Raw genomic sequence first — 23,930 nt, forward strand, 5'->3', positions numbered from 1 at the left:
CAGACACTTAACGACTGAGCCACCCAGGCGCCCCCTGAAGAATTTTAATGTGGGAGAATTTGTATTTAAAATTTGTAGCTAATGGAAGACAAACACTTCAATATATATTTTTATATAAATCCAAATGGTATCCTAAATGTGGATTAAAGGCAGCAATATGTGTACAGCTGTTTGCCATTAAGTAGCTGAACAGTGATTAAGGAGTAAATACATAAGTGTTACTAAGTGGAATCTCTGCCACTTACTGATTTTGTTGGATTCCCCACTACTAAAATGATTCTAAACTATGAAATACAAAGTGTGATCATTAAGGTAATGTTTAAAATTAAAGCAGGATGAACACTTCACTCCATTGAAAAATAGGAAGTAGCACCCGACTACAGAAAGAGAAACAAAAGGTCTAAAACTATTTGAAAGGCTTATGAGATAATTCAGTGCAAAAACTTAGTGGCATAACGGAAGACAAAAAATGTGATAAAAATGAGTCAAAAACAAACTTTCCAATTAATTTATTTAAATTCATTAACGTTGCAAAAATATGATGTGCAACAAATCAGGACGCAAGTTACCGTATTCCTAACAAGTCAAAGGAAAATAAAATATTACATCTCCTCAGTAAATCAAGACCAACCCTATTATTTCTTACAGGGATCACATCAGCATCTTGCACACACAGTCATCAGAACTGAATTTCTCACACTGTAAAATGACAGCACCAGGCTAGGCAACATCAACTGAATAGTGGTGAAATAGTGGTGAAATAGCACACTGTGTCTAAATGGCAGCTTGTGAACTTACATTAAAAAAATATTTGAATTTTTGAAATCTGTATCAAAGTGTGTAGGTGTCTAACTCACTCTGAATTGTGTTCTATGTGCATAGTGTCCTATGGACTGTGCAAGTCAGTGGCCCTGAACACACCTCCAACATTTGCTAGCTAGGTTTATGTACATAAACGGTTTAAGGGGCACAACTTTAGAAAGTTCGTATACAAAAAGTGCAGTGGAATAGCTAATTAGTATTATTTTCCAAGTTCCTCCTTAGCCACACTGATTGTGAAAACACAAAGATTCCAAAATGTAAATGTTTTAACCCCTTGTAGAATGTCTTACAAGATAGAATCAGATAGCTATATGAAGCAAACAGCTCAACATAATTCTTAACGATCTGAAAGCTTAATTAAACCCTTGATTTTCATCAGGTGTTTGATTTAAGTTGCTTTATGTGAACTTTTCATAGTATTCTTAAAAGTAATTCTCAAAACATAAGAAATTAAGTAGATCTACCATATGTAGTTGCAACAAAGCAACAGCTATGTTAAAATTTTAGTGTCACTCCTCATGTTCAACACAATACTTATTTTCAAGTGCCATTAGAACTTTAAAAGAAACTTACTTTACTGGGATTCACCACTGCTCTGATTCTAATTCATTCAGAATCTTGGGACCGCGGAAGAGGTGAGTGAAAGGATCCCTAGGTAATTCTTCTGTACTATGAGAACACTGAGTAGAAAATCTCCCACTTCCCTTACCAGCTGACCTTCCCAGGTGAGTCTAAATTCTTCATGCTTTCTCCCAGTGACTCAAATCACACAATTCCTGTTCCCTGTGACAAGGATAAACTCTAACAGAGTAGCTGGTCTAACTAATAAGCACATTAACTCCTCTATTCCTTCCTTTTGAGGTTTGTGATCCATTTCTCAAATATCTAAATATTTGAAAAAATAAGCAAGAAAACATGATGGAATGGATTAGCAAATTTCTATTTTCAGCCTATCTTCTCCCTTCTGATTGAGCAGTGTTAGCAATTTTCCACATATAACACAGGAAAAAGGACGAAGCTATTGTCACCTTATATACACACTTTTACCGATCTCAACAAGAAAATGGCCTGTTCTAACCAATAATATCCTAATGCTAATTTACCTCTTGATTGAAGAAATCTAAAAAAGCCACTTCTGCACTAAATCAAACACTTCCAAATTCCCTGAGCACTCACATAAAAACAGCCAAATAGTAACACTGTAGTCATCTACAAGAAGTCTCTATCAAAAAGCAGAACTTTTACCTTTTTAAATTCTGAAACTGTAGTTGAAGAAATTCTAGCTACTGATATATACTTTGTCAATCAGCAAATTTCAGTATTCAGTGCAGTTACTAAATAGTGCTGTCCATTTTGGAAGACTAATTAATGTTTACCACGTTTCATAAAATATGAAAAATCACCTGGTCCTAAACTTTAATTTGAGCACTGTAATTGTTGACCCTCTCTGTTCAAACTTGCTTCTGTATGAAGAGACAAAGCAGATGAAAATATAAATTCTCATTATAGGTATTATTAACCTTTGCCCTCTTCACTCCAGTCTTAATTCACATATTCTGTGTGAAGCCTGCAGGTTTTCCCGTTGGATACAAGAAAGCCTGTTATATGGTGCAAAGAGCTGCCATACACAGTACATCCCTTAACAGGGAAACATTCAGTGACATCTGAGATAACACCTACTCTTTACCTCTTCAGAGTTCTTTCTCCTACTTCCTTGTTTTCTTATCTTCCTTTCAAACTACCCCACTAGGCCCTCCTCAGGATCCTATCCTCCCCACACCCCGACCCGAGTTAAAGGCTATTAAGCTTCAAGTGGGAGGCCAATATAGCATTTTCCTTGGTGATACTTAGGAATATGACCAAGCAGAACACAACCAAATTATTTTATATGAGAAACTTTTGATTAAAGAGAGACACTCAGAGCCCAAGTATAATAAAACATAGTGACAAAAATCAAATTAAACCACTTAAGTTAGATCCATGACCCCAGCAGAAAGATAATACAATTTTATGTACTTTCAATCAGCAATGGAAAATTAAAATTGAATGATATGGGGGAAATGTCACATAGTGACAAATTACAAATAACAAACTGCCTAAGTGCTTTTCCTCTAACCTACTAGTTATAATCTTAAGCCTCATAGTTATGAAACATCTATTACGGGGCATGTCCCTGTACCAGATTCCATGAAGGTGTAGGTTAGAGCAGGTGTCGTTTAATCCAACGATTCACAGCACATCACTCTCGTTATATCCCAAGTGTTAACACTGTTCCTTCTGAATTTTAATGTTCTAATAGATTAAAGTTTACCTGTACTTTAAAAAAATATTTAGGAAAACGCATCACTTTTGCAACAAGTTGTATCTATAGTTAGGAACAATGCAAGTTGTATCTATAGTTAGGAACAATGCTTGCAAAAGCAAAAGTGAATAAACACAATAAACTGTTGAACCTGAAGAACTGTGTACTTTATGTGGAGGAAAACCACCTATTTAAAAAGTTCAGCAAATTTTGAACAGGATAAAGACTTACAGATGAAAGACTACTTAAAGAGCTCTATAAATATAGACTCTAATCACAATTAAATTAAATGATCCTTTATTCGTAATTCTCATATGGTAAATTCAGAAGGAATGCCTAAGTTGTTATTGTTAGTTTGCTTTTTCAACACAAACTGTTTCTAAGGTTTGAGCAAGCAAAAATGGTTTTGGCTTTATTTGCTATAATGACATTAGTTTAGGATCTGCCCACGGCTGCTGGATCCAAGTTAAGTCAGAAGGCTGCTGAGGAACATCTCATCCTGGGAATCCTCCAGCATCTCCCATAATGGGACTTAGGTTAGCATGCCAAGTTTATAACTGAGGAGGACAAAAAGTAAAGGAAAATTCTCCTTTTTAACAGAAACTTTATACGAAAAATGGCAATGTTTGTAAAAGCCACATGTGTGTTCAGTCTGGGACAGAATAAATCCTAAAAGCTTAGCTCTCATCAGCTTTAATTTTGCTATTCTAGGACATTCTTTTGTAAATTACCTTATGGGAAGGGCTGGGGTGTGGTAGTATCCTCAAACTTGGAGGATACTAATTTTTCCACATGTGTATGAGTCACACAAGCATATGACACAGTATCAGACCAATCTGTTGTTTTAGGATGATTTTGTGGGTAATTAAGTTCTGTTTGGGCACCTCAGTACAATGTATTTCAGTGTAGAGTCAAGGTACTTACCAAATTAAACAAAAAGTTTATATGCTTATATCAAATGCCGTCCCAAACAGCATAATGTAATGATGCTCTAAGACTTACAAAATAACTTAATTTACAGTACTGTCAACATGATTCAACAGAAAATGTGAATATACACAAATCTGATTAGGTCAAACACCTACCTCCTACCAGGTTTAAGTAACTGATACAGAAGTATTTTGGTGAAGTGCCCACATTGAGAGCAGTTAAAAAAGCAGCCCCTATTTTCTACAGAAAAATAGGGACAGTGAATAACTCATCACATTCTCTGAATACTACACTGCACTCACAAATTCTGGAGAGTGATACCCTGGACACACAGCTTATTTCACATTAGTGAACAGACCTAAAATTTTTATCAAGTTCTGACTTCTGGCCAGAAGATAAAATGTCCCATATATACATATATACAAACCCCATTTCTTAGCCTCTTAAGTTCTCTACTTCTAAAAATGGCTTTTTGACTTGTCTTTAAAGTTTAAAAAGGAGAAAGTGTGCAATACATTTGTATTTGCGCTTCTGAATTAAGAAACAGTATTAAATGAGAAAAAAAAAGCTTAGGATAGTATTAATCTACTTAGATTATGTACATGACCTTTGGGTATTCATGAGAACCAGTTTAACTGTCCCTCACCTTATGAGTTTTCTAAGTTACCCAGGAAATGTATCTAACCATTTACAAAAACAAAAATTCGAACATGCACTTTACAAATCATGGTCTTATTTACCTGTACATTCTTCCACAAGACAGGTATACATTAAAAAATATTGCTCAGAAACATAAAAATATATATTATCTCTTTCCTTTACCATTTAGGCATATAAATAGTTTACTGAAGATGATGCATCATTCAACAAACAAATGCAAAAACTGCTTTATATAAAGTGTGGTTCTCTGCTATTTAGCAATATAAAATATAAAATGATTACAATATAATTAGATAATAAAGAGCTAAATTCAAGAGATTTGCAAACCAATACAGCAGTGAACAGTCCCTTACACAAAAGTCCATTAAGGAAGAGTCAAGTCCATTTTGTAACAGGTTACATAAAAATCAGGGCCAATAAATGCATTATAAATGCAAAAAAGAGCACTGCTTCATCAGCACATTCTTCAGTCTTGTTTGGACTAGACGCCAAACTTACTGTTCACTTTTCGGTTCATCTTGTTTTCCATTAAGCTCTTGATCAACTCTGTTTAATGAAAAACAATATAGATAATAAGACACTAGCAACTAAACAATTTTCTTTCTAAAAATTGTGACTACTTTTAGCATAGAATATTATTCTGTTAAAAACAAAGCTTTGCAAAGAAGCAGACATAGTAAAAAGGTTACCAAACATTTCCCCAACCAGGAAAGATAATTTTTAAAGACAAGAGGACACTGACAAGAAATGTGACTGTTGTTTCTTTAAAGATTATAAAATACTTTACATACAAATGCCCATAAGCTTTATTAAAAGTTCAAATTAGGGCACCTGGGTGGCTCAGTTGGTTGGGTGACTGCCTTCGGCTCAGGTCATGATCCCGGAGTCCCGGGATCGAGTCCCGCATCGGGCTCCCTGCTCTCCCTCTGACTGTACCCCCTCTTGTGCTCTCTCTCTCTCTCAAATAAATAAAATAAAATCTTTTTAAAAAGTTCAAATTATAACAGGTATATTAAAATCTTAAACTGTAGCATGGCTGGAATCTAAGTGATGAGAGAGTGGCAGGAAAAATAACTCCCTAAAAAACGAGTCTGTTAACTGAAATACTAAAATGCCACTAATGCCACCAATTGACCAATGTTTTTAAATTCAGTGATAAAAATGCATATTTATAGAAACTATTCTCCAAAATTTATTGGTATACATAGACTATAAATGCCTTCCACTTATTTTGATAGAGGCCATCAAATTTAATAATTGGAAATATCTAGATGTGGTTAAAAATCGAACTGGAGGGCGCCTGGGTGGCTCAGTTGGTTAAGCGACTGCCTTCAGCTCAGGTCATGATCCCAGGGTCCTGGGATCGAGTCCCGCATCGGGCTCCCTGCTCTGCGGGGAGCCTGCTTCTCCCTCTCCCATTCCCCCTGCTTGTGTTCCCTCTCTCGCTGTGTCTCTCTCTGTCAAATAAATAAATAAAATCTTTAAAAAAAAAAAAAAAAAAAAAAAAAAAAAATCGAACTGGATTAGTAGTGGGCTGCAGAGATCATATCAAAATTTAGGCAAGTGGGGATTAGAAGAATTATGTAATTGCAACACAATTATAAACAACCCCTTAAAGATAATGTACAACAGTCTATTACTATTATATTTGTACCAGTTTGAATTACTGATGGAGGGGAGTTTAAAAAAATTTGGTATAATAAATGAAGACACTTTTCACACTTGTTTCCATTACTATGATCATCACCACCCATTACTAGGATCCCCTGAACAGTAGTGAATGAGACCTAAAAGTCTTGGTCTGTGGTAAAGCCAGATTAATAACATTTAAAACCATTTTTTATGCTGGTATCAAAAATATGAGAGGTATATAGTCTCGATAAGACATGCAATATACATCCAGTCTTTTCAACATCTGAAATATGTTGAATTAGTTCTTATGAACTAATTTCACAATTACTTTAGTTTTAAACTACATTCAAACATTTTAACAACTGCTATCTCTCTGGCCACACTTGCACTGAGCTGCTTGAAAGAAACATCTACAACATTTAAAACTACTATGCTTGCACACTCAGTTTTGAATCCTCCTTATTCTCGGTATTCATCATAAGAGATTGCACCTTAAGTAAGCTCCTCCACATAGAGCCTCTGTTACATTTTTTAAAAATATGCTCCTTTATTTTTAAAACTTGAATGTTACCATTTTCAAGCTGACAAGGATTTATTATTTTTTTAAGACTAACAAACCTTGTGCAAAAACTAAGAAGTACCTGAAAGATATATGTAATGATTCTATTATGGTTAAACAAAAGTAAAAAAAGAAGAAAAAAAATCAAGATAAAATAGTATTGGTAGGTATCAAACAATATATTTAAATAAAAAGTATAGTTCCACTATTTTTCTGATCCCTAAATTCCAGGTAATTAAATACTAAGAACTTTGTAAAAAGGCACAATTCAGCAGATTTTATCAACAAAGGCAATTCATTTTGAAATCCATGAAGCAGCGGGCTTCATTATACAATTACAGATTATATTTTTAATTTCAGTTATCCGTCTGGCAAGTGTACACCAGTGCCTAGAAAGGAAAAAAAATTAGCAATACCTAAAATTACAGTCCACATCTCTACGTTAAAATGTCTGTCAAACTGTTAAGTGTCACATGAAAATGTAAAGCTATGATTCCATCACATCATCAACTGAATTCTTGCTCATCAACAGACCCAAAATGTGTCAAGAATGTTTCAGTTCCTTGTAACTGTTTCCTTAGAATGGTCAAAGTGATAATAACTACATACAAATCTCTCACCTTAAGAGAGACTGTATTAAAGCTGTTTTGCTAATTTGTCATTAAAAAAACAAAAACCATTAACAAGTCAGCTCCAAATCCTACACTGTTCTAAACTGCTATATAAAATGGTAACTATTTTATACCTTGCCTTTCATCTTCTAAGCCGAGATATTAATAGCTAATAGTTTGTTATGCTCAAAGCAGAAGTATTCAAAATTAAAGATGGAAAGCAGAGTGTTTAACTATTTAATGGTATACTGAATTTTAGGTATTTTATCATATGTAGAATTTGACTGGTTAGCAGGCCATTTAAGCGTATAGGGAAATCAATGTTGGTTAGCCAAAGAATATGTGCATTGCAAATATACTCATAAACCCCAGGGAAATAAACTGTTACCTTAAAAAAGTACATATATATTTATCAAGAGCACTAGTTGGACATTTAAACAATACGGTGAAACACATAAAGGCTTAGAGGTAATTGGTTTTCCAAATAGTATTCTTAGCAATTTCTTTGGTTTTGCTATCAGTATGTATAACATGAAGGGGTGAGGAGGGCCTATGGCCTTTAATTCTTAATTGGCATTATACATGGTGTTAGAACAGGGTGAATCCAAGCCATATTCAGCATCAGGAACTTCGGATTCACTCTATATTTGGATTCTGGGGTATGTTTATATTTACAAATGCTATTATCTTTGTCTACAAGCTAACCAACCAATAAGGAAGAGTTAGTCTGTGCAATGCAAATGGACTAGTCTAGATGCAACCCAGTCAAGGTGTGCATATACCTTTTTTGTTTCTTTTTTAACTTTTCTTCTTCATACCTTGGTAGGGAAGAGTTATTTCAGTAAATATACATGTTATGAAGATGAACAAAACTTGAAAAAAGGCACTGACAATAAACTCATATAAGTCTATAGGCAAAACCAAAAATACTTAACACACTATGTAGAAAGTCAAAACTGATCTAAGAAATCTGGCTTTGACACATTCAACAGACTAAACCTCAGATTAGTAGACCAAAAAACGTTTTCTACATTATAGCAGTGTGATACTCAAGGATTTATGTTAACAGCCTTCTACCAAATCCTTTTAAAAATCAGATGGAGGTGGGGGCGCCTGGGTGGCTCAGTTGGTTAAGCGACTGCCTTCGGCTCAGGTCATGATCCTGGAGTCCCGGGATCGAGTCCCGCATTGGGCTCCCTGCTCAGCGGGGAGTCTGCTTCTCCCTCTGACCCTCCTCCCTCTCATGCTCTCTGTCTCTCATTCTCTCTCAAATAAATAAATAAAATCTTAAAAAAAAAAAAAAATTAGATGGAGGTGAATTTGGTAAACAGAACATATTCCAGCCACTGAATGAACCAAGGTTAGGCTGATATAAATAATATTGTATTTCTCCAGTAATAGGATTATTCAATGCCAGGATGAATTTACTCAAATTTGGCGAGCAGCATATTCAAGTTTGGAGAATGTTCTTTAGTACTGACTGATGAGGAAATCACCACTTAAGATTGTAAACAGTCTTTAAAAATAAACAGTCTTAAAAATAAAAAGTCTTTAGGGCGCCTGGGTGGCTCAGTTGGTTGGGCGACTGCCTTCGGCTCAGATCATGATCTTGGAGTCCTGGGATCGAGTCCCGCATCAGGCTCCCTGCTCAGCAGGGAGTCTGCTTCTCCCTCTGACCCTCCCCCATCTCATGTGTTCTCTCTCAATAAATAAATCTTTAAAAAAAATAGTCTTTAAAAATAAAAATTAATCACAACCAGAAATAATCCTTGCTTCTTCAGCTGATAACCTGAAGAAAATGGTGACTTGTGGGGAAGGTGCTGGAAAATCGCTTCTTTCCCTTTTCCTTAGTTATAAAAACAAGAGCAGTTACAAAATATTTATCATACAGGAAGTGTAACAGAATGACTATTGAAAAATATTTACCTCTTGTACATCAATATATAAAGATCCAATATAATTAAAGAAATAAAACAAAACATACTGTTTTATGCATTCTGGTATGCCAACATATTCCATGGGGACAAGTTCCGCTAGTTCTGCCAAATTAAAGACGTATCTAATTTTTTGGCTGAATTTTGAGCTATGGAAGAAAATAAAGATAATTATCTCAATATTCTGACCAACAGAACTGACAAGAAATTCACATAAGGAGTTTGTGTTTTTGTTTGTTTGTTTGTTTTTTTTTAAGTCAATGACTCTCAGAAAATTACCTAATAAAGGGTCTTGTGACAGCTAGAAGTGTTCTGATAAACCATGAGGGATGTACAATGATTAGTGATTTTAGGTTTTTCCGTAACCTGGAATAAAAAAAAGAAAAAGAAAAAAAGAAAAATTTTTAAGCTCTATAAATTCTAATGCTAGAAGGAAAGGTAAGGCATCAATAAGTATGTGCAACTTTATACACACACAAATCTGTCATCCAAAAGTTCATTTAGTTGTGATACTCCTAAAGACAAGAAAACACATCCTTGAATTCTGTTTCTCCTCCTGCTACAAGATGAACTTTACTTCATTTGGCTAAATTTATGTCCACAGTATAGCTTGTTGTTAAATGTCTCCTAAATACATTCACTTGTCTTTAGAATTCTGTCAACTGGGGTAGAGGTCAATACTGAATACGAAATTTCATTTTTCAGGACGAGAGGGGAACTGGTACTCATTTCTTCACCATGAAAGGCACTGTGCCGGCAGAAAGATGGGAGTCAAGTTCACCACAGGAACAGGAAATGTAAATCAGATCTAACACATTCTTATGGAGTCCAAAATTCTGAGTAAAAATTAACGGTATTATCCTGGACGACTTAAAATGACCAAATAAAAACTGCTGTTTTATCATGCATATTCCACACTTAAGTGATCATTAAGGATTTTTTTTTAAATCATAAAAACTAGCCCATGCCATGTTTAGGTATTTAGAGAAACCTATTAATGAGTCTGAGTTCATTAAACTAGTTCGATGTGGCTATAGTCTAATCAAACCAACTGGAGATTCAAAGTTCCTTCCATTAGCATGGATGACTAACTCCCAGGAGAATACACTCCCTAGAGCTCATTCCAAAATAAGATTATAGCTAAGCATCTTAAAAACCATAAAATATGCTAAGCACTATGAGCTAGCAAAATTCAGAATGTATTAAAATAGGAAATGTACTAAATTCTCCATCCTTTCCCAAAACGTAAATTATAGGAAACTGTTCAATGTGGTATAAATAAGGAGATAAAGAACTAGGTTTTAAGGAATTATTCTTTATAAAACAGATCAAAACTAATTTCTTTCATGATATTCTAAAATACTGAATTGAGAAAATAGAAACATGTTATGAAATTAATATAATTTATGGTGTCCTTAAGTGACAACAGGAAATAAAATTGAACAAAGCTATTATAAAAATTATTCAGACTAGCTTTCAATGTGTATTTACAATACCTTCTATCAATTTGCTGGTAGCATTTCCTGAGCCATCCCAGACTGGGCATTTTTCTTCGAGTTGTAGCACCATTTAAATAAACTATCATGTAGTTTTCTGCTACTAACAGCTCCAAAGTGCCAATAACATACCTGTAAAAACAAATTAAGTTTAAGCCTTAAATATTGCTTTGCAGAACCAAACAAAATTATGCAAATGATATAATGCCGTTCCCTTCCATTCAATGACAGCAAAACCAATTAAAATTTCAAAACTGCATTAGTTGGTATTATGATTGTGTATCAGAAAGAGTTATCTTCTAGAAATACACATTTAAAAGTCTGCAGATGAACTGACATGATTTCTGGGACTTGCTTCAAAGTTATACAATGGGAAGAGCATACATTTTGGGAATGAAGTATAAACTAATTGTGGGAGCAGGGGATTCATACACAAAGATTCAATACACTTCTCTCTACCTTTATATAAGTTTGAAATTTTCCATAATAAGTTTTTTTAAAACACCACTAACTTAAGAAACAGAATGACTCTGTGGAAATAGAACTGAGTCAGTTCAGTTATATTTGGCTTTTTGGGAGTAAATGCAGTTTAGCCATATGATTTTGAGATAGAAGAATTTTTTTACATTTAATGTAAAATAAAGAAGCTGAAACAGATAATCTGAAATAGCCCTTCCAGTTTTAAACTGACAATTTTCCTGTTGAGTTGGAAAATGAAGAGTTTTATAATGCCAAAGAATAAGGACTTAAAGGACTGGAATGGAGATAATTATAATCTTCTCCCAGGTAAAGTTCACGTCTTAAATTGGAGATCTAATTAACTTAGAATTCTGTCCAAATTTTTTTATGAAGGTATACTTACTTAAAGAGATTGTCCATCAGGTATCTATAGTTAGGCTGACCACTTTCAGGCATAAAACAGACAGCAAACACAACAATGGCATTTAATCCATCCCCATAATATCCTGAAAAAGAAATCAAAGATAAAATCACCAGCATGATTTTACTTTTTCAGGGGAAATCTGTATGTACAGTTGATAGATTATATAGTGGTTCATGTTCCCCCACAATTTTTTTGATCAAAAAACATGGTTTCTTTTTTAACCTTATATAGCCTTATAAAGATCTTAAAATCCCCTCTTCTCAAAATGAGAATAAAATCTGAAGAGGAAACAGTGGGCATAAAAACCAGAAACCCATTTAAAGTGGCATAATCAGAAAGCCAGTCCTACTTTAGTAAACAGACAAATGAAATGATATAATCCAAGCAGGCATAATATGAAAACATCTGCAATAAAACAATCTTATGCAAGTTATGGTTAAAGTGGGTGCTTTTTAAAAAATACTTTTACACTCAGCAATGCCTAGCATTTTGTAGATTTAGAGTATTAAAAACTACATCTCTGACAATTTTAACTGAAGAAAAAGTGTTAAAATGTGTATGTTTATTATAATCTCTAGATATTAAGCTGTATCCAGTAACACTGGTTTAACTTTCATTTTTGTTGTTTACAAACATACACTGAAAAGGTTTAAACAGTTCAAGTACATTAGCATCTTCAATACCTTTCTCAATCTCTTAGTCACAAAACACACTGTGATAATTCAATAGGATAAAATGGTCCTAATTATTTCCCCCTAATCCAAATAAAGCACTCTTTCTGAAAGATACTTTAAGATAGTCTGAACCATGAGGCAGGTCTCACAACTTGTTTCCTATGAACTGGCTGAATTAATGCAAGTCTGTGGACTTCCTGATCCAGATTCTCCTGTTTTCTTCATCTGAATAGGATTAAATTAGGCAGAATAATGTAACTGCAAATATTCAAGTGATCTGGTTTCAGATGAATGAAGACTATAGAAATACAGAGGGAAATGGATTTGGCAGAAAGTAAATTAAGTAGAAAGGACTCTACATAAAAAAACCCAATCTGTTTAACCTACCCCTTTCCTGCATTAGGATTTCAGGTAATAAGAAATGTTCTAGAGAGTGACTTGCATTTTGACTACCATTAACATTCTGACACTATTTATGGTGTCTACGTAAACTTCTATACATGGCACAGTCAGATGGATAGAAGTTATGATCATACTCCCATAGCTTTTCCTATTTGACTTGCGATTTCTTAAGAAATGAAGCCTTATATTTTTGGATATTCCACAAATATGCAAAGTTGGTGCTCCATAAAAACGTGGAATGAACTAGTACTGTACTTTATGGTAAAACTAAATTATTTTTTCAGGGTTTTAAGGTAAATTAAGAGTCACAGTTTAAAATGCCAAGTTTTACTTATATCCACAAAGACTAGTACAAGAATGTTCACAGCAGTTTTAATCATAATGGCCCAAACTGGAAACAACTCACATGTTCATCAAAAGAAAAATGAATAAGCCAATTGTAGTTTATCCATGCAATGAAATACTACTTAGCAATGAAAAGGAATGAACGACAGACATGTGCAACAGGGATGAATGTCAAAAACATGCTGAGCAAAAGAAGTCAACAAAAGAAGGTACACTATATGATTCCAGTTACATGAAATTCTAGAACAGGCAAAAGTAATCATGGAAGTAGACATGAGAATAGTGGTTACTGGAGAGGGGGGTATTCACTGAGAAGGAGTTTGAGAGAATTTTTTGGGGCAATGAAAATGTTCTGTATGTCTAGGTGTAGGTGATATGGGTATATATGGTAATATGGGCATTTGTCAAAACTCACTGAATACTACATTTCAGATTAGAGCGCTTCCAAGTGAAAAAGTGAGAAGAAAAACAAATATTGTATGATATCACTTATATGTGGAATCTAAAAATGCCAAACTTAGAAACATAGACTAAAATGGTGTTTGCCAGGGGCTAGGGGGAAAGAGGAGATGTTGGTCAAAGGGTACAAACTTCCAGTTATACGATGAATAAGTTCTAGGGATCTAATGTACAGCATAGTGACTAGTTAGTAATATTGTATTATGTACTCAAAAGTTGCTAAGAGAGTAGATCCTAAATGTTCACACCACAAAAAAGAAATGGTAATCATTATGTAATATGTATTGCATTAGATCAACAAGTTTTACACCTTAAACTTACACAATATGTCAATTATATCTCATGAAGCTGGGGAAAAAATTGTAAGTACTACAAAAAAGGATTATAGCATTTCACTATATATAAATTATAAATGGATAAAAAGGGGAGAAAGTCTCAGTTTTGGGGGGAGGTGTCTGGAGTCAGGGTGGAAAACAGTTTCCACTGTATACTCTTGTACCTTTTGAATATACTGTGTGCATGTACTAACGATTTTTAAATTTGGTTTTATCCTTTTACTTCAAAACTGTTGTTTCTAAAATGACATAAATGTTTATTATATCTATTTTTTTACTCAAGATAGAGTAAAAAAGATATGAACAATCTTTGATCGCTCTTACCTCCATGGCTGATAACTTTTTTATAGGGTTCAATTGCCTTCATATCGACCCTGTGGTCCTGTTCTCCAATTCTGAACATACGCCAGCGTCGTCCATCTTCTTTTTCCTCTGCTGCTGTGTATTCAGTAATTGAGCCTTTCCTAATAATTTCAGTAGTTTTGGGTTTTGGAAGATCATCTGTCAAAATAAAAGGTTTTTGAATCACAAATTGTTATTTATACAATAAAAATCAAATTACATGTTAACCACTTTACTATCTAATTAGATTGTTCAGAGATTTTTTCATTATATCTTCTGTGGAATTTTAAGTATTTCTTTTGCAACAGAGGAAAAGGCTTGTTATTGATACGAGGCCATTTTATGTTTTTGGAAATCATGGTTAACTTTTTTTTGTATGGGCTAATTCACAAAGCACCTATCACAGTGCAATGTATGTTCATGAGTTCAAAAAAGATAATTCATACAGCCATCAAAATCTTAGTACATTGGCCTTACAATGCCATTCAGATTTTATTTACAACACTGTTCTTGGTAGTTACCACTATAGGTTATTTAAAGTAACTGAGAACAAATTGTTTTATTGAGCACATAAATTATTCCCCAAACACTGTAATACCAGATAGAAAGTGGTTAACCAGCCAATGATTATTTCTCATTTGATCAGTTTTATTGAGCAGAAATTTACTAATAACATTCTGACATGTACATGCAAAAGTCTATTTTAAATTGACATTAGCCAAAGCAGAAGCACCAATGATTAGGTGTAATTTATATTTCAAGATTGCATTTCAGAGGATTTTAAATGAAGTAATGATTTTCAAAATTTTAGTATCAGAGTCCTTACCAAAAGATGGGGGGGGAAGGGGGACCTACGGCATGTTAGTTGTTTGTTTCCAAGATAAAGCTGTTAACGGAAAATATCCTTCCAGGAAATGACTACAGCAGCATTAAAGAAAGAAGAGACAAAACACATAGGCAGAAAACTATTTCAGTATTTTTTTAAAATATTGCTTATTACTGGACTGCTTATTGAACCAGTAAAACAGGGAAGAAAAAAGGAACAAAGATATAGCATATCAAAGATCTTACTCTTTACTGCTGATAAAACACAGAGTGTTAAACACTGCTTTGAAGTAAAAATCATTTTAAAGATGGAATATATAAACAACTATATAAAGATACTGTACATAGAAATTATCTCATTAAAGAAAACATGCAAAGCAAAACACATGCCAATCCTTTGACTTCTAAGTAACTTAATAATAAGGAATATGAAGTTTGGGGACTAAGAGTATACATTAATTCAAGTTGGTTGTTTACACAGTGCAGCACTATCAGGCAAACCAAATGAAAAAATCACCCTCAAAAAACTCCCTTCATAGCTCCCTCTCTGTAAACCCTTAACTACTTTTAGCATATTCCCTATGTTACATGTCTCGTCAAAGCTTTTTTCCTTAGCTGACTGACTAAAGAAAAGAACATGCTATACTTATCAAGCAGTATTTTGGAAGCAACATGAAAAAACATAATTTCACAATCCTGAGCAATTAAGAAAGAAAATAAAGCCACCTGTGTAATCTACTAAAAACCGTTTTTGAAAGCCATGAGAATATTGTGTTAGCAGAATTTCCTCTTAGTAACAAAATATAGTAGGAACTTTAGAAAGAATAACTTCATATTTCAACAAAATCCCTTAATCATTGATTTTAAGTTCAAGATCAAGTTTTAAGTTTTTCAATTATCCTAATAGGAGACTCCTATTCAAAAAACACATATGTATATAGAGACAAACATTAATAAAGATCAGATAAAAACAATGAAGCATTTACCTTCCCACTCAAATTCATTACTGTTCTCTGATGGTGTGTCTAAGCCATCTAAGTCAATCTCCCCACTTTCATCCAAATCATCTGACAGCACAGAGCCATCGCTAGGATCCAGGGTCAGGCTAATGTCTGGAGCCATGAGTTTCTTTCTTACTTTATTTCCATTAACTTCTAGTGAGCATGGAATGGGTTTAAAAAAAAAAAAAAGTGAAAAACAGATTAGAAGGAATGTTTACATGCTCAAGTTGAAAAAGAGAAAAAAATTTTTTTTAATATTTATTTGTTTTTTAGGGTGCCTGGATGGCTTGGTCGGTTAAGCATCTGTCTTCGACTCAGGTCATGATCTCAGGGTCCTGGGATCAAGCCCTGCATCAGGCTCCCTGCTCAGTGGGAGTCTGCTTCTCCCTCTCCCTCTGCCCCTCCCCCCTGCTCATTTGCTCTCTCTCCCTCTTTCACGATCTTGGCCTCTCTCTCAAGTAAATAAATAAAATCTTTAAAAATATATTTATTTTTTTAGAGAGTGAGAGCATGAGCATGTGGATGGGGGGAGGGGTAGAGTGAATGGGAGAATCTTAGGCAGGCTCCACACCTAGTGCTGAGCCCAACGTGGGGCTCGAGCTCATGACCTTGAGATCATGACCTGGGTCGAAATTAAGAGCCCAAATGCTTAACTGACTGAGCCACCAAGGTGCCCCAAAAAGAGAAAAATTCTAACCACTTCATTCTTGAGAAAAATAACATTAATCAAACACAATCCCAAAGCATTAATTTATAAACCTTGGATTTTGATCATTATTGCTTCTACATCATGACAAGACAACACATGCCAGCAAGGATAAGTCTTTTTTTTTTTTTTTTTAAAGATTTTTATTTATTTGACAGAGAGATTGACAGCGAGAGAGGGAACACGAGCAGGGGGAGTGGGAGAGGGAGAAGCAGGCTTCCCGCTGAGCGGGGAGCCCGATGCAGGGCTCGATCCCAGGACCCCGGGATCATGACCTGAGCCGAAGGCAGACGCTTAACGACTGAGCCACCCAGGCGCCCCAAGGATAAGTCTTTTTAAGTAACAGAGGCAAACATTATAGTCAGTTCTTACAATTAAAAATGAGCTCCTCTCAACCTTTTATTGTAGAAATTTCCAAAACCCAAGGGTATGTTTTTACAAAGTTAAATTTCCAAAGCACTCAAAAAATGCTTTCTTAAACATTCAACTTATCCTTTGGCTCTGTATAATAGAACAAAAAATGAGAATACTTTTTTCCCTTGACAAAGAAATGTGTTAAAAAATAGCACAAAGTCTACCATTTCATTGAAACCAAAGTGCCAAGTTCTTACCAGGCTGGCTCTCTGGTCCAGTTACAGCTAGTATATCTGCTTCCATACTATCATCCTCTGGTAAAGGTCTAGAAGATACAGACATAATTTTTAATTCACAAATTAAAAAAAATTTTTTTTGAAGTTCAAAGAGCTATTTAAAATATCTTATAGAATCAATTACGTGGAAAACTGAATAAAGCAGTTTCTTAAGCTTCAATAATTTACAAACGACTTTTAAAGACAAAATTTTCAGACTGTCAGAGATGATTTGTATATCTATATAAATAACACATAAAAGTAGATATAAATTCCTTATGTAACTACTCTTAAATACAATTACAAAACAAACCTAAAAATTATAAACAACCTAAAAAACATATAACTCAAATGCACGAGCTTAACATGAAATACAATACAATGTGTGGCAAAGGTAAACGGTCCCTCACATGCCAGTATGGTCATGATGGCTACAATTCTTTTGAGCTGAGCATTTCTATATTATTACTATTATCACCATGTGCTATGCAGTGACTTAGTACTCCCACAAGCTGTCCATATTCCCACTGTTAAGGGACCTTCCTATGCACTGGGATGGTCTGCTGACCAAGATGGTATGGAAGCACCATTTAAATATAAGGTCTGCCTTTGCCCTTTTTCTCTTAACCCAGCTGCTGCCAATACAACCATAAATACAAATGCAAACGTGTCAAAGTAGCTGGCCAGATGATCTAAAAAACCCTTATCTAATAAGTTTTTTTCTTAAAATAGAAGCACAAAATTTAACAACTCTTACAGACATCTAAAGACTCCCTTCTCCCAGGAACCCCTCAGATTCCAGTTTAAGAAATACCATATTTAAGCATTTTTTGCTTAAATTTCAACGTTTTGAAATTTAAATGTTGAAAACAAAAATAGAAGATTATAGAAGATCACATATATATTTACTGGAAAATAAGATATAAGAGAATTCATCTCACTGTTGGAAAGGAACTTTCATTTTCTAGTATCAAATCAACACCTTTGACATTGGGTTTCTATAAGAAGCTCAATATTCATTTAATAAGTGACATCTCAATAAAGACATTTTGAAGTTTTATTTTAAATTTGTTTTCATTTGAAAGTATTGCTCACATTGGAAAATCTTCATCTTGCCATTCTTCTTTAAGTTCCACACCTTCCATCCTCAGCTTAGATTCAATATCAGCCACAAACTCCTGATAATCCAGAGAGCCAATGTCCTGTGAAAAGAGAAAAATTTATAACAACATATTTTCCATGTTACTTTTTATCTGCTAAAAAGGTGCAATAATCTTATACCTTAGTTCACACTTCCATCCTGGCCATGAAATCAATTTATTGGGCTGCAACTACCATTAAAAAAACAAACAAACAGGGCGCCTGGGTGGCTCAGTTGGTTGGGCGACTGCCTTCGGCTCAGGTCATGATCCCGGAGTCCCGGGACCGAGTCCCGCATCGGGCTCCCTGCTCAGCGAGGAGCCTGCTTCTCCTTCTGACCCTCCCCCACTGATGTACTCTCTCTCTCTCTCTCATTCTCGCTCTCTCAAATAAATAAATCTTAAAAAACAAACAAACAAACAAACAAAAAAGAATTAGAATGAAAATCAGAGTCTATATATTCTAGTAATGTGAGTACTATTTGCAGTAAGGGTATTGGGCAGTGAAAATATTTGTTTTCAGTTACATATATGCATGTGTGTCCCAGGTTGTGATTTAAGTTTTATTAAGTTCTGTGAATTATGTAAAAACAATCTGGGGGGGGAGGCACAAGGAATAAAAGTAAATATATTCTCTACTCTAGATCCATAATTAATTTTCTGTCCTCCGGATAGAGGTTGATCCTAGAAATTGAACACTAGTAAATTGCATTTACATTCATGATTCAGTAAAGTGTGCTGTATCTTTTTAAAACTGATGTATAATTAACATTTAAAAAAATATTTTATTTATTTGACACAGAGAGAGAGAGAGAGCGTGCGCACAAGCATAAGGAGGGGAAAGGCAGAGGGAGAGGGAGAAGCAGGCTCCCCAGTGAGCAGGGAGCCTGACATGGGGCTTGATCCCAGGACCCTGGGATCAGGACCTGAGCTGAAAGCAGACGCTAAACCGACTGAGCCACCCAGGCACCCCTATAATTAACATTTTTAAATTGAAGTATAATTAATATGTGTGCTGTTTTCTATACTTCCATCTCTTTAGTTTCAATGCCATCACTCCAGAGCCATTTAAAGAAGGCTACTTAGTAACTATCCAGTAAATGAATGCTACATTTTGATTTGCTTCATATCTACACTAAACTTTTCTCATGCAGTTCAGCATGTTTTCAGACACTGAACTTAGTGACTATTTCTTTTTTATTTATTTTTTAAAAGATTTTATTTATTTATTTGACAGAGATAGAGAGCACAAGCAGGGGGAGCGGCAGGCAGAGGGAGAAGCAGGCTCCCCACTGAGCAGGGAGCTCGATGTAGGGCTCGATCCCAGGACTCTGGGATCACGACCCGAGCTGAAGGCAGCCACTTAGCTGACTGAGCCACCCAGGCACTCCGTGAATATTTCTATTCATGCAACTACATATGCTAACCTAGGCCATTCAGTTTTAGTTTTAGTCTGTCCAAGGAAGGGTGTGGGTGCCTACATCCTCACTTTACAAGGTGAAGAACGCTGAGATTGGTTTGGTTGGTGGAATAAGAACTGGAGGTTTAAGTATATTATTTAAGAAGTCATAAAGATCAACTGGTTAATGAGTACAACAAAAACTGTGACAACTTTAGGGCACAAGAGGTATAGATGAGCTAATATTTAGTTCAATTGCATTAGAGCAAGTCAGTAGATGACTAATTTTTTTTTTTTTAAAGCAGTAAAACATGTATTTCTTAAGAGACAGAAAGTATCACTACAAGTATTAAAAACAAAGCAAAAAGTGGTTGGTCCCAGTGGAAGAAGAAAGAGGGTGAGATGGGGAGAATGACTGATGCTTTTCATAGTAAATCCTAAACTATTTGACTTTTAAAACCATGTATATATAACTTTAAAAAATACTTATCAAATAAAACAAATGGTGCCAGCCATTCACTTCAATTAGTCTTGTAAAACAAAGACATGATGCCTCCACACACTGGAGTATTACTCAGCCATAAAAAAGAATGAAATCTTGCCTTTTGCAACAACATAGATGATCTCAAGGATATAATGACAAATACCATACGATTTCACGCATATGTGGGATTTAAGAAACAAAACAAATGAACAAAATAAAGAGATAAAAAACAGACTCAAATATATAGAACAAACTGGTGGGGGCATGGGTGGGAAATGAGTAGAAGAGGTGAAGAGGATTAAGAGTACACTTATCATGAGCACTGAGTAACATACAGAATTGCTGAATCATTATACTGTACACCTGAAACTCATATAACATTGTTAATTACATTGGAATAAAAATAAAAATTAAAAAATTAAAAAATAAACAAAACAAAGATGTGGTCATGGTTTATGGTTGCTTTATCTGCTGTCATTACAACACTATAAAGATGTACAAAGCTGTACAGAAAAAGCATTATGTTCCAGAACAACAACAAAATTACACTGGCAATTTTCTGAAGTGTTAGATTTCACATGGTAAACTAAATTTATATCTCTGCCAAGACTGGGAGGCTCTCTTCTCAGTTTGAATTCTTACTTATGCTCAAGGAAAGGGTTCACACATTCTCAAAAGGTTTAAATATTCGAGGACCCACTTTCAAGCACAGGAAAAATAGCAAATGCTCTTTTCCTCACCAACATATATGCTCGGAAAACTCAGTATTTATATACGTAAGTCATTTTTAATTCTCTGGGAAAACAGAGCCAGGCAATGTTGAGAAATTAATGGAAAACACACCTAAACTACAGTAACCTTGACTTATTTACCACATTCTCTGTTTCTAATACATAGTCTACACCTTAACACAGGTCTTCACTGATCACATCATAGATTGTTCTCTGATGGCAACTCTTCCTCTCTGTAGAGAAGAAAATAAACAAAAAAGGGATACCTATCTTGCCAATCTTTTCTATTTAGAACACAGAACTAGTATAAAAGACCCCCAAATTATGGCCAATAAGCCCAAATACTTAATGCTTATTACCTTAGAAATCAATGCCCAAGTGAGACTGAAACACTCTATTACTAAAGGTTTAAAACTGTCTCTTCCAAATTTTTAATTCACTGTACTTCTCAATTTTTTTCTGAAGTCTTATAATCACTCTAAAGTGAACTAATATACTTCCTAAATTCAATAATCAGAAAAAGTTTCTGTTATTTTGTCTTACCTTTTTGTAGGTGTTGGAAAAATACCAGGATCTTCTTGTTGTCTTTTTCAAATATCCCACATACTCAGAAAAATATTTAATATCTCAAAAATAAAAGCAGAGACTGAAAGTTGCTATCACTATATTCTCAACACCTCACACAGTGCCTGGCACATAAGCCTGTGAATGTCAGTTATATGAATATTGTAAGGTAGGACACTGGATAGCAAGCCTTTATTTTGCTCTACCCCTTAGGCTTATTTTTCTTATTCAACTACATTATTTAACAGGCTTCCTGTTGTTTTACCCTCAAAAAGTGTAATGAAAATATTTAGGGCAACCCACATACATGCAATTAATAATTTGTTGGTAAAATCATTCCTTATTTGTAAGTGAAAATATGTAACTTGAGAAATTCTATAAGACAAACCATGTCCTTTAGTTCCCCTACCACTTGAACAAGGCTATTACTTGAAAATAACTCCTCTAAACAGAGAGAGCCTGAGTCCTTTAGGTCTCTCAGCTGATTCACTCAATTTTTACTTCAATCATATTGAAGCATGTGATTTTAAAACACACAGCACATGGACATGGATATCTAGTTTGGGGATAATTATTTAAGCTAGTTAAACAGAACCTAGAGATACAGATAGATTCACTCTTGACCATTTCATCACAGACTGTAGGGAGAAAAGTACACTAGGTAGACAAAAAGTTCAAACAATTGAGAGAGTATTGTTCTTGGAAGCACTTAATCATCAGCAGCTGTAAGAACAGGAAACAAACAAGAAAGGAGCAATATAAGCACAACCACTTTGAAGGAAATCAGGACACTGCTGACTCACAAGTTAACTGTGGCTGTTTCCCATTTTTTGTTCATAAATTTGGTAAATTAGAATGGGGAATAACACTTTAAGATGCCATTTGTTAAAATAACCTAATGCAACAGCAATAACTTGATTTCCCAACATACTTGTGGTACTGGGGGCACATGATTACTTATGCCGATTAACCACTAGAAGTCATTTAGATAAATTCAGAACACCTGCTGACCTCAGTGAGGTTAAAAATCAAGGAGAATGGATTACCTCCTGACACAACTTCTGAAGGGAGATGTGGTGGTAAATTCAACCAAGATGAAGAAGGGGATTTCCCTATGCAACTCAGCAATATAAGCAAAAATTAAATATTAAAATCTTATTTACGACTGTCTGATTTATAAATTACAATCTCACGTGCAACTTTACTATTACGTAGTTTAATAGTCCTGCTGGAATAGGTGCTAGTAACTACCATCTATGCTGAAATCACTTCTTACTGGCAAAAGGAAATGTCCAGGCAAGTCTTTCACTTCTTCATTTAAACAAAAGGGCTTCATTCTAGATATTTATGTTCACTTTTCCCTATGCGGCTGGCAACACTGTTGGCGCTATAGGAAAATACGTTAGGCCAGCCTATATGTTTACAATGACCACCAAAACGCCTCCAGAAAAATCTTCTACACTTGTCACTGCTTCCTTGAGAGCAGGGTCATGCAGGTTTTTAAGAATGAAATGACACCATGAGAGGTCACCTTATACCTGTTAGAATGGCCATTCTTGAATAGACAAGAAAGAGCAAGTGTTGTCAAGGGTGTGGAGAAAAAGGAGCCCCTGTGCACTGTTGACAGGAATGTAAACTGGTGCAGCCACTATGGAAAACAGTATGGAGGTTCCTCAAAAAATTAAAAATAGAAATACCATTTGATCCAGCAATACCACTTCTGGGTATTTATCTGAAGGAAACAAAATCACTATCTCAAAAAGATACATGCAGCCCCATATTCACTGCAGCATTATTTGCAATAGCCAACATATGGAGGCAACCTGTTTCCATTGATAAATGAATGGATAAAGAAATTGTAGTATATATACACAACGGAATATTATTCAGCCATAAAAAGAATGAAATCTTGCCAGTTGGGACAACATGGATAGACCTTGAGGGCATTACGCTATGTAAAGTAAGTGAGACAGAGAAAGATAAATACTATATGGTCTCACTTATATATGGAATCTTAAAACACACACACACACACACACACACACACACACACACACACACACACA

General features: G+C 34.8%; 1 protein-coding gene across 6 annotated transcripts in view; it reads right to left on the bottom strand.

Annotated features, from left to right (window-relative positions):
• Window positions 1-494: 494 nt before the first annotated feature.
• Window positions 495-23,930, bottom strand: part of BNIP2 (BCL2 interacting protein 2) — a 26,079-nt gene continuing 2,643 nt past the window's right edge. The window contains exons 2-11 of one of the 6 annotated variants that reach the window (XM_044917791.1): window positions 18,643-18,749; window positions 17,530-17,597; window positions 16,198-16,365; window positions 14,369-14,545; window positions 11,809-11,911; window positions 10,947-11,078; window positions 9,730-9,816; window positions 9,501-9,599; window positions 8,299-8,334; window positions 495-5,260 (exon numbers count right to left, since the gene is read on the bottom strand). In XM_044917791.1, coding sequence (XP_044773726.1) covers window positions 5,209-5,260; window positions 8,299-8,334; window positions 9,501-9,599; window positions 9,730-9,816; window positions 10,947-11,078; window positions 11,809-11,911; window positions 14,369-14,545; window positions 16,198-16,365; window positions 17,530-17,597; window positions 18,643-18,692 — 972 coding nt within the window. In that variant the 5' untranslated portion in view covers window positions 18,693-18,749 and the 3' untranslated portion in view covers window positions 495-5,208. Of the gene's footprint in view, window positions 5,261-8,298; window positions 8,335-9,500; window positions 9,600-9,729; window positions 9,817-10,946; window positions 11,079-11,808; window positions 11,912-14,368; window positions 14,546-16,197; window positions 16,375-17,529; window positions 17,598-18,642; window positions 18,750-23,930 lie in introns of those variants that run through there. The other 5 variants (XM_044917792.1, XM_044917794.1, XM_044917793.1 and 2 more) reach the window with 5 other exon arrangements.

The sequence above is a fragment of the Neomonachus schauinslandi genome, chromosome 9, assembly GCF_002201575.2.
Source record: "Neomonachus schauinslandi chromosome 9, ASM220157v2, whole genome shotgun sequence".
In the NCBI taxonomy this organism is placed as follows: Eukaryota; Metazoa; Chordata; class Mammalia; order Carnivora; family Phocidae; genus Neomonachus; species Neomonachus schauinslandi.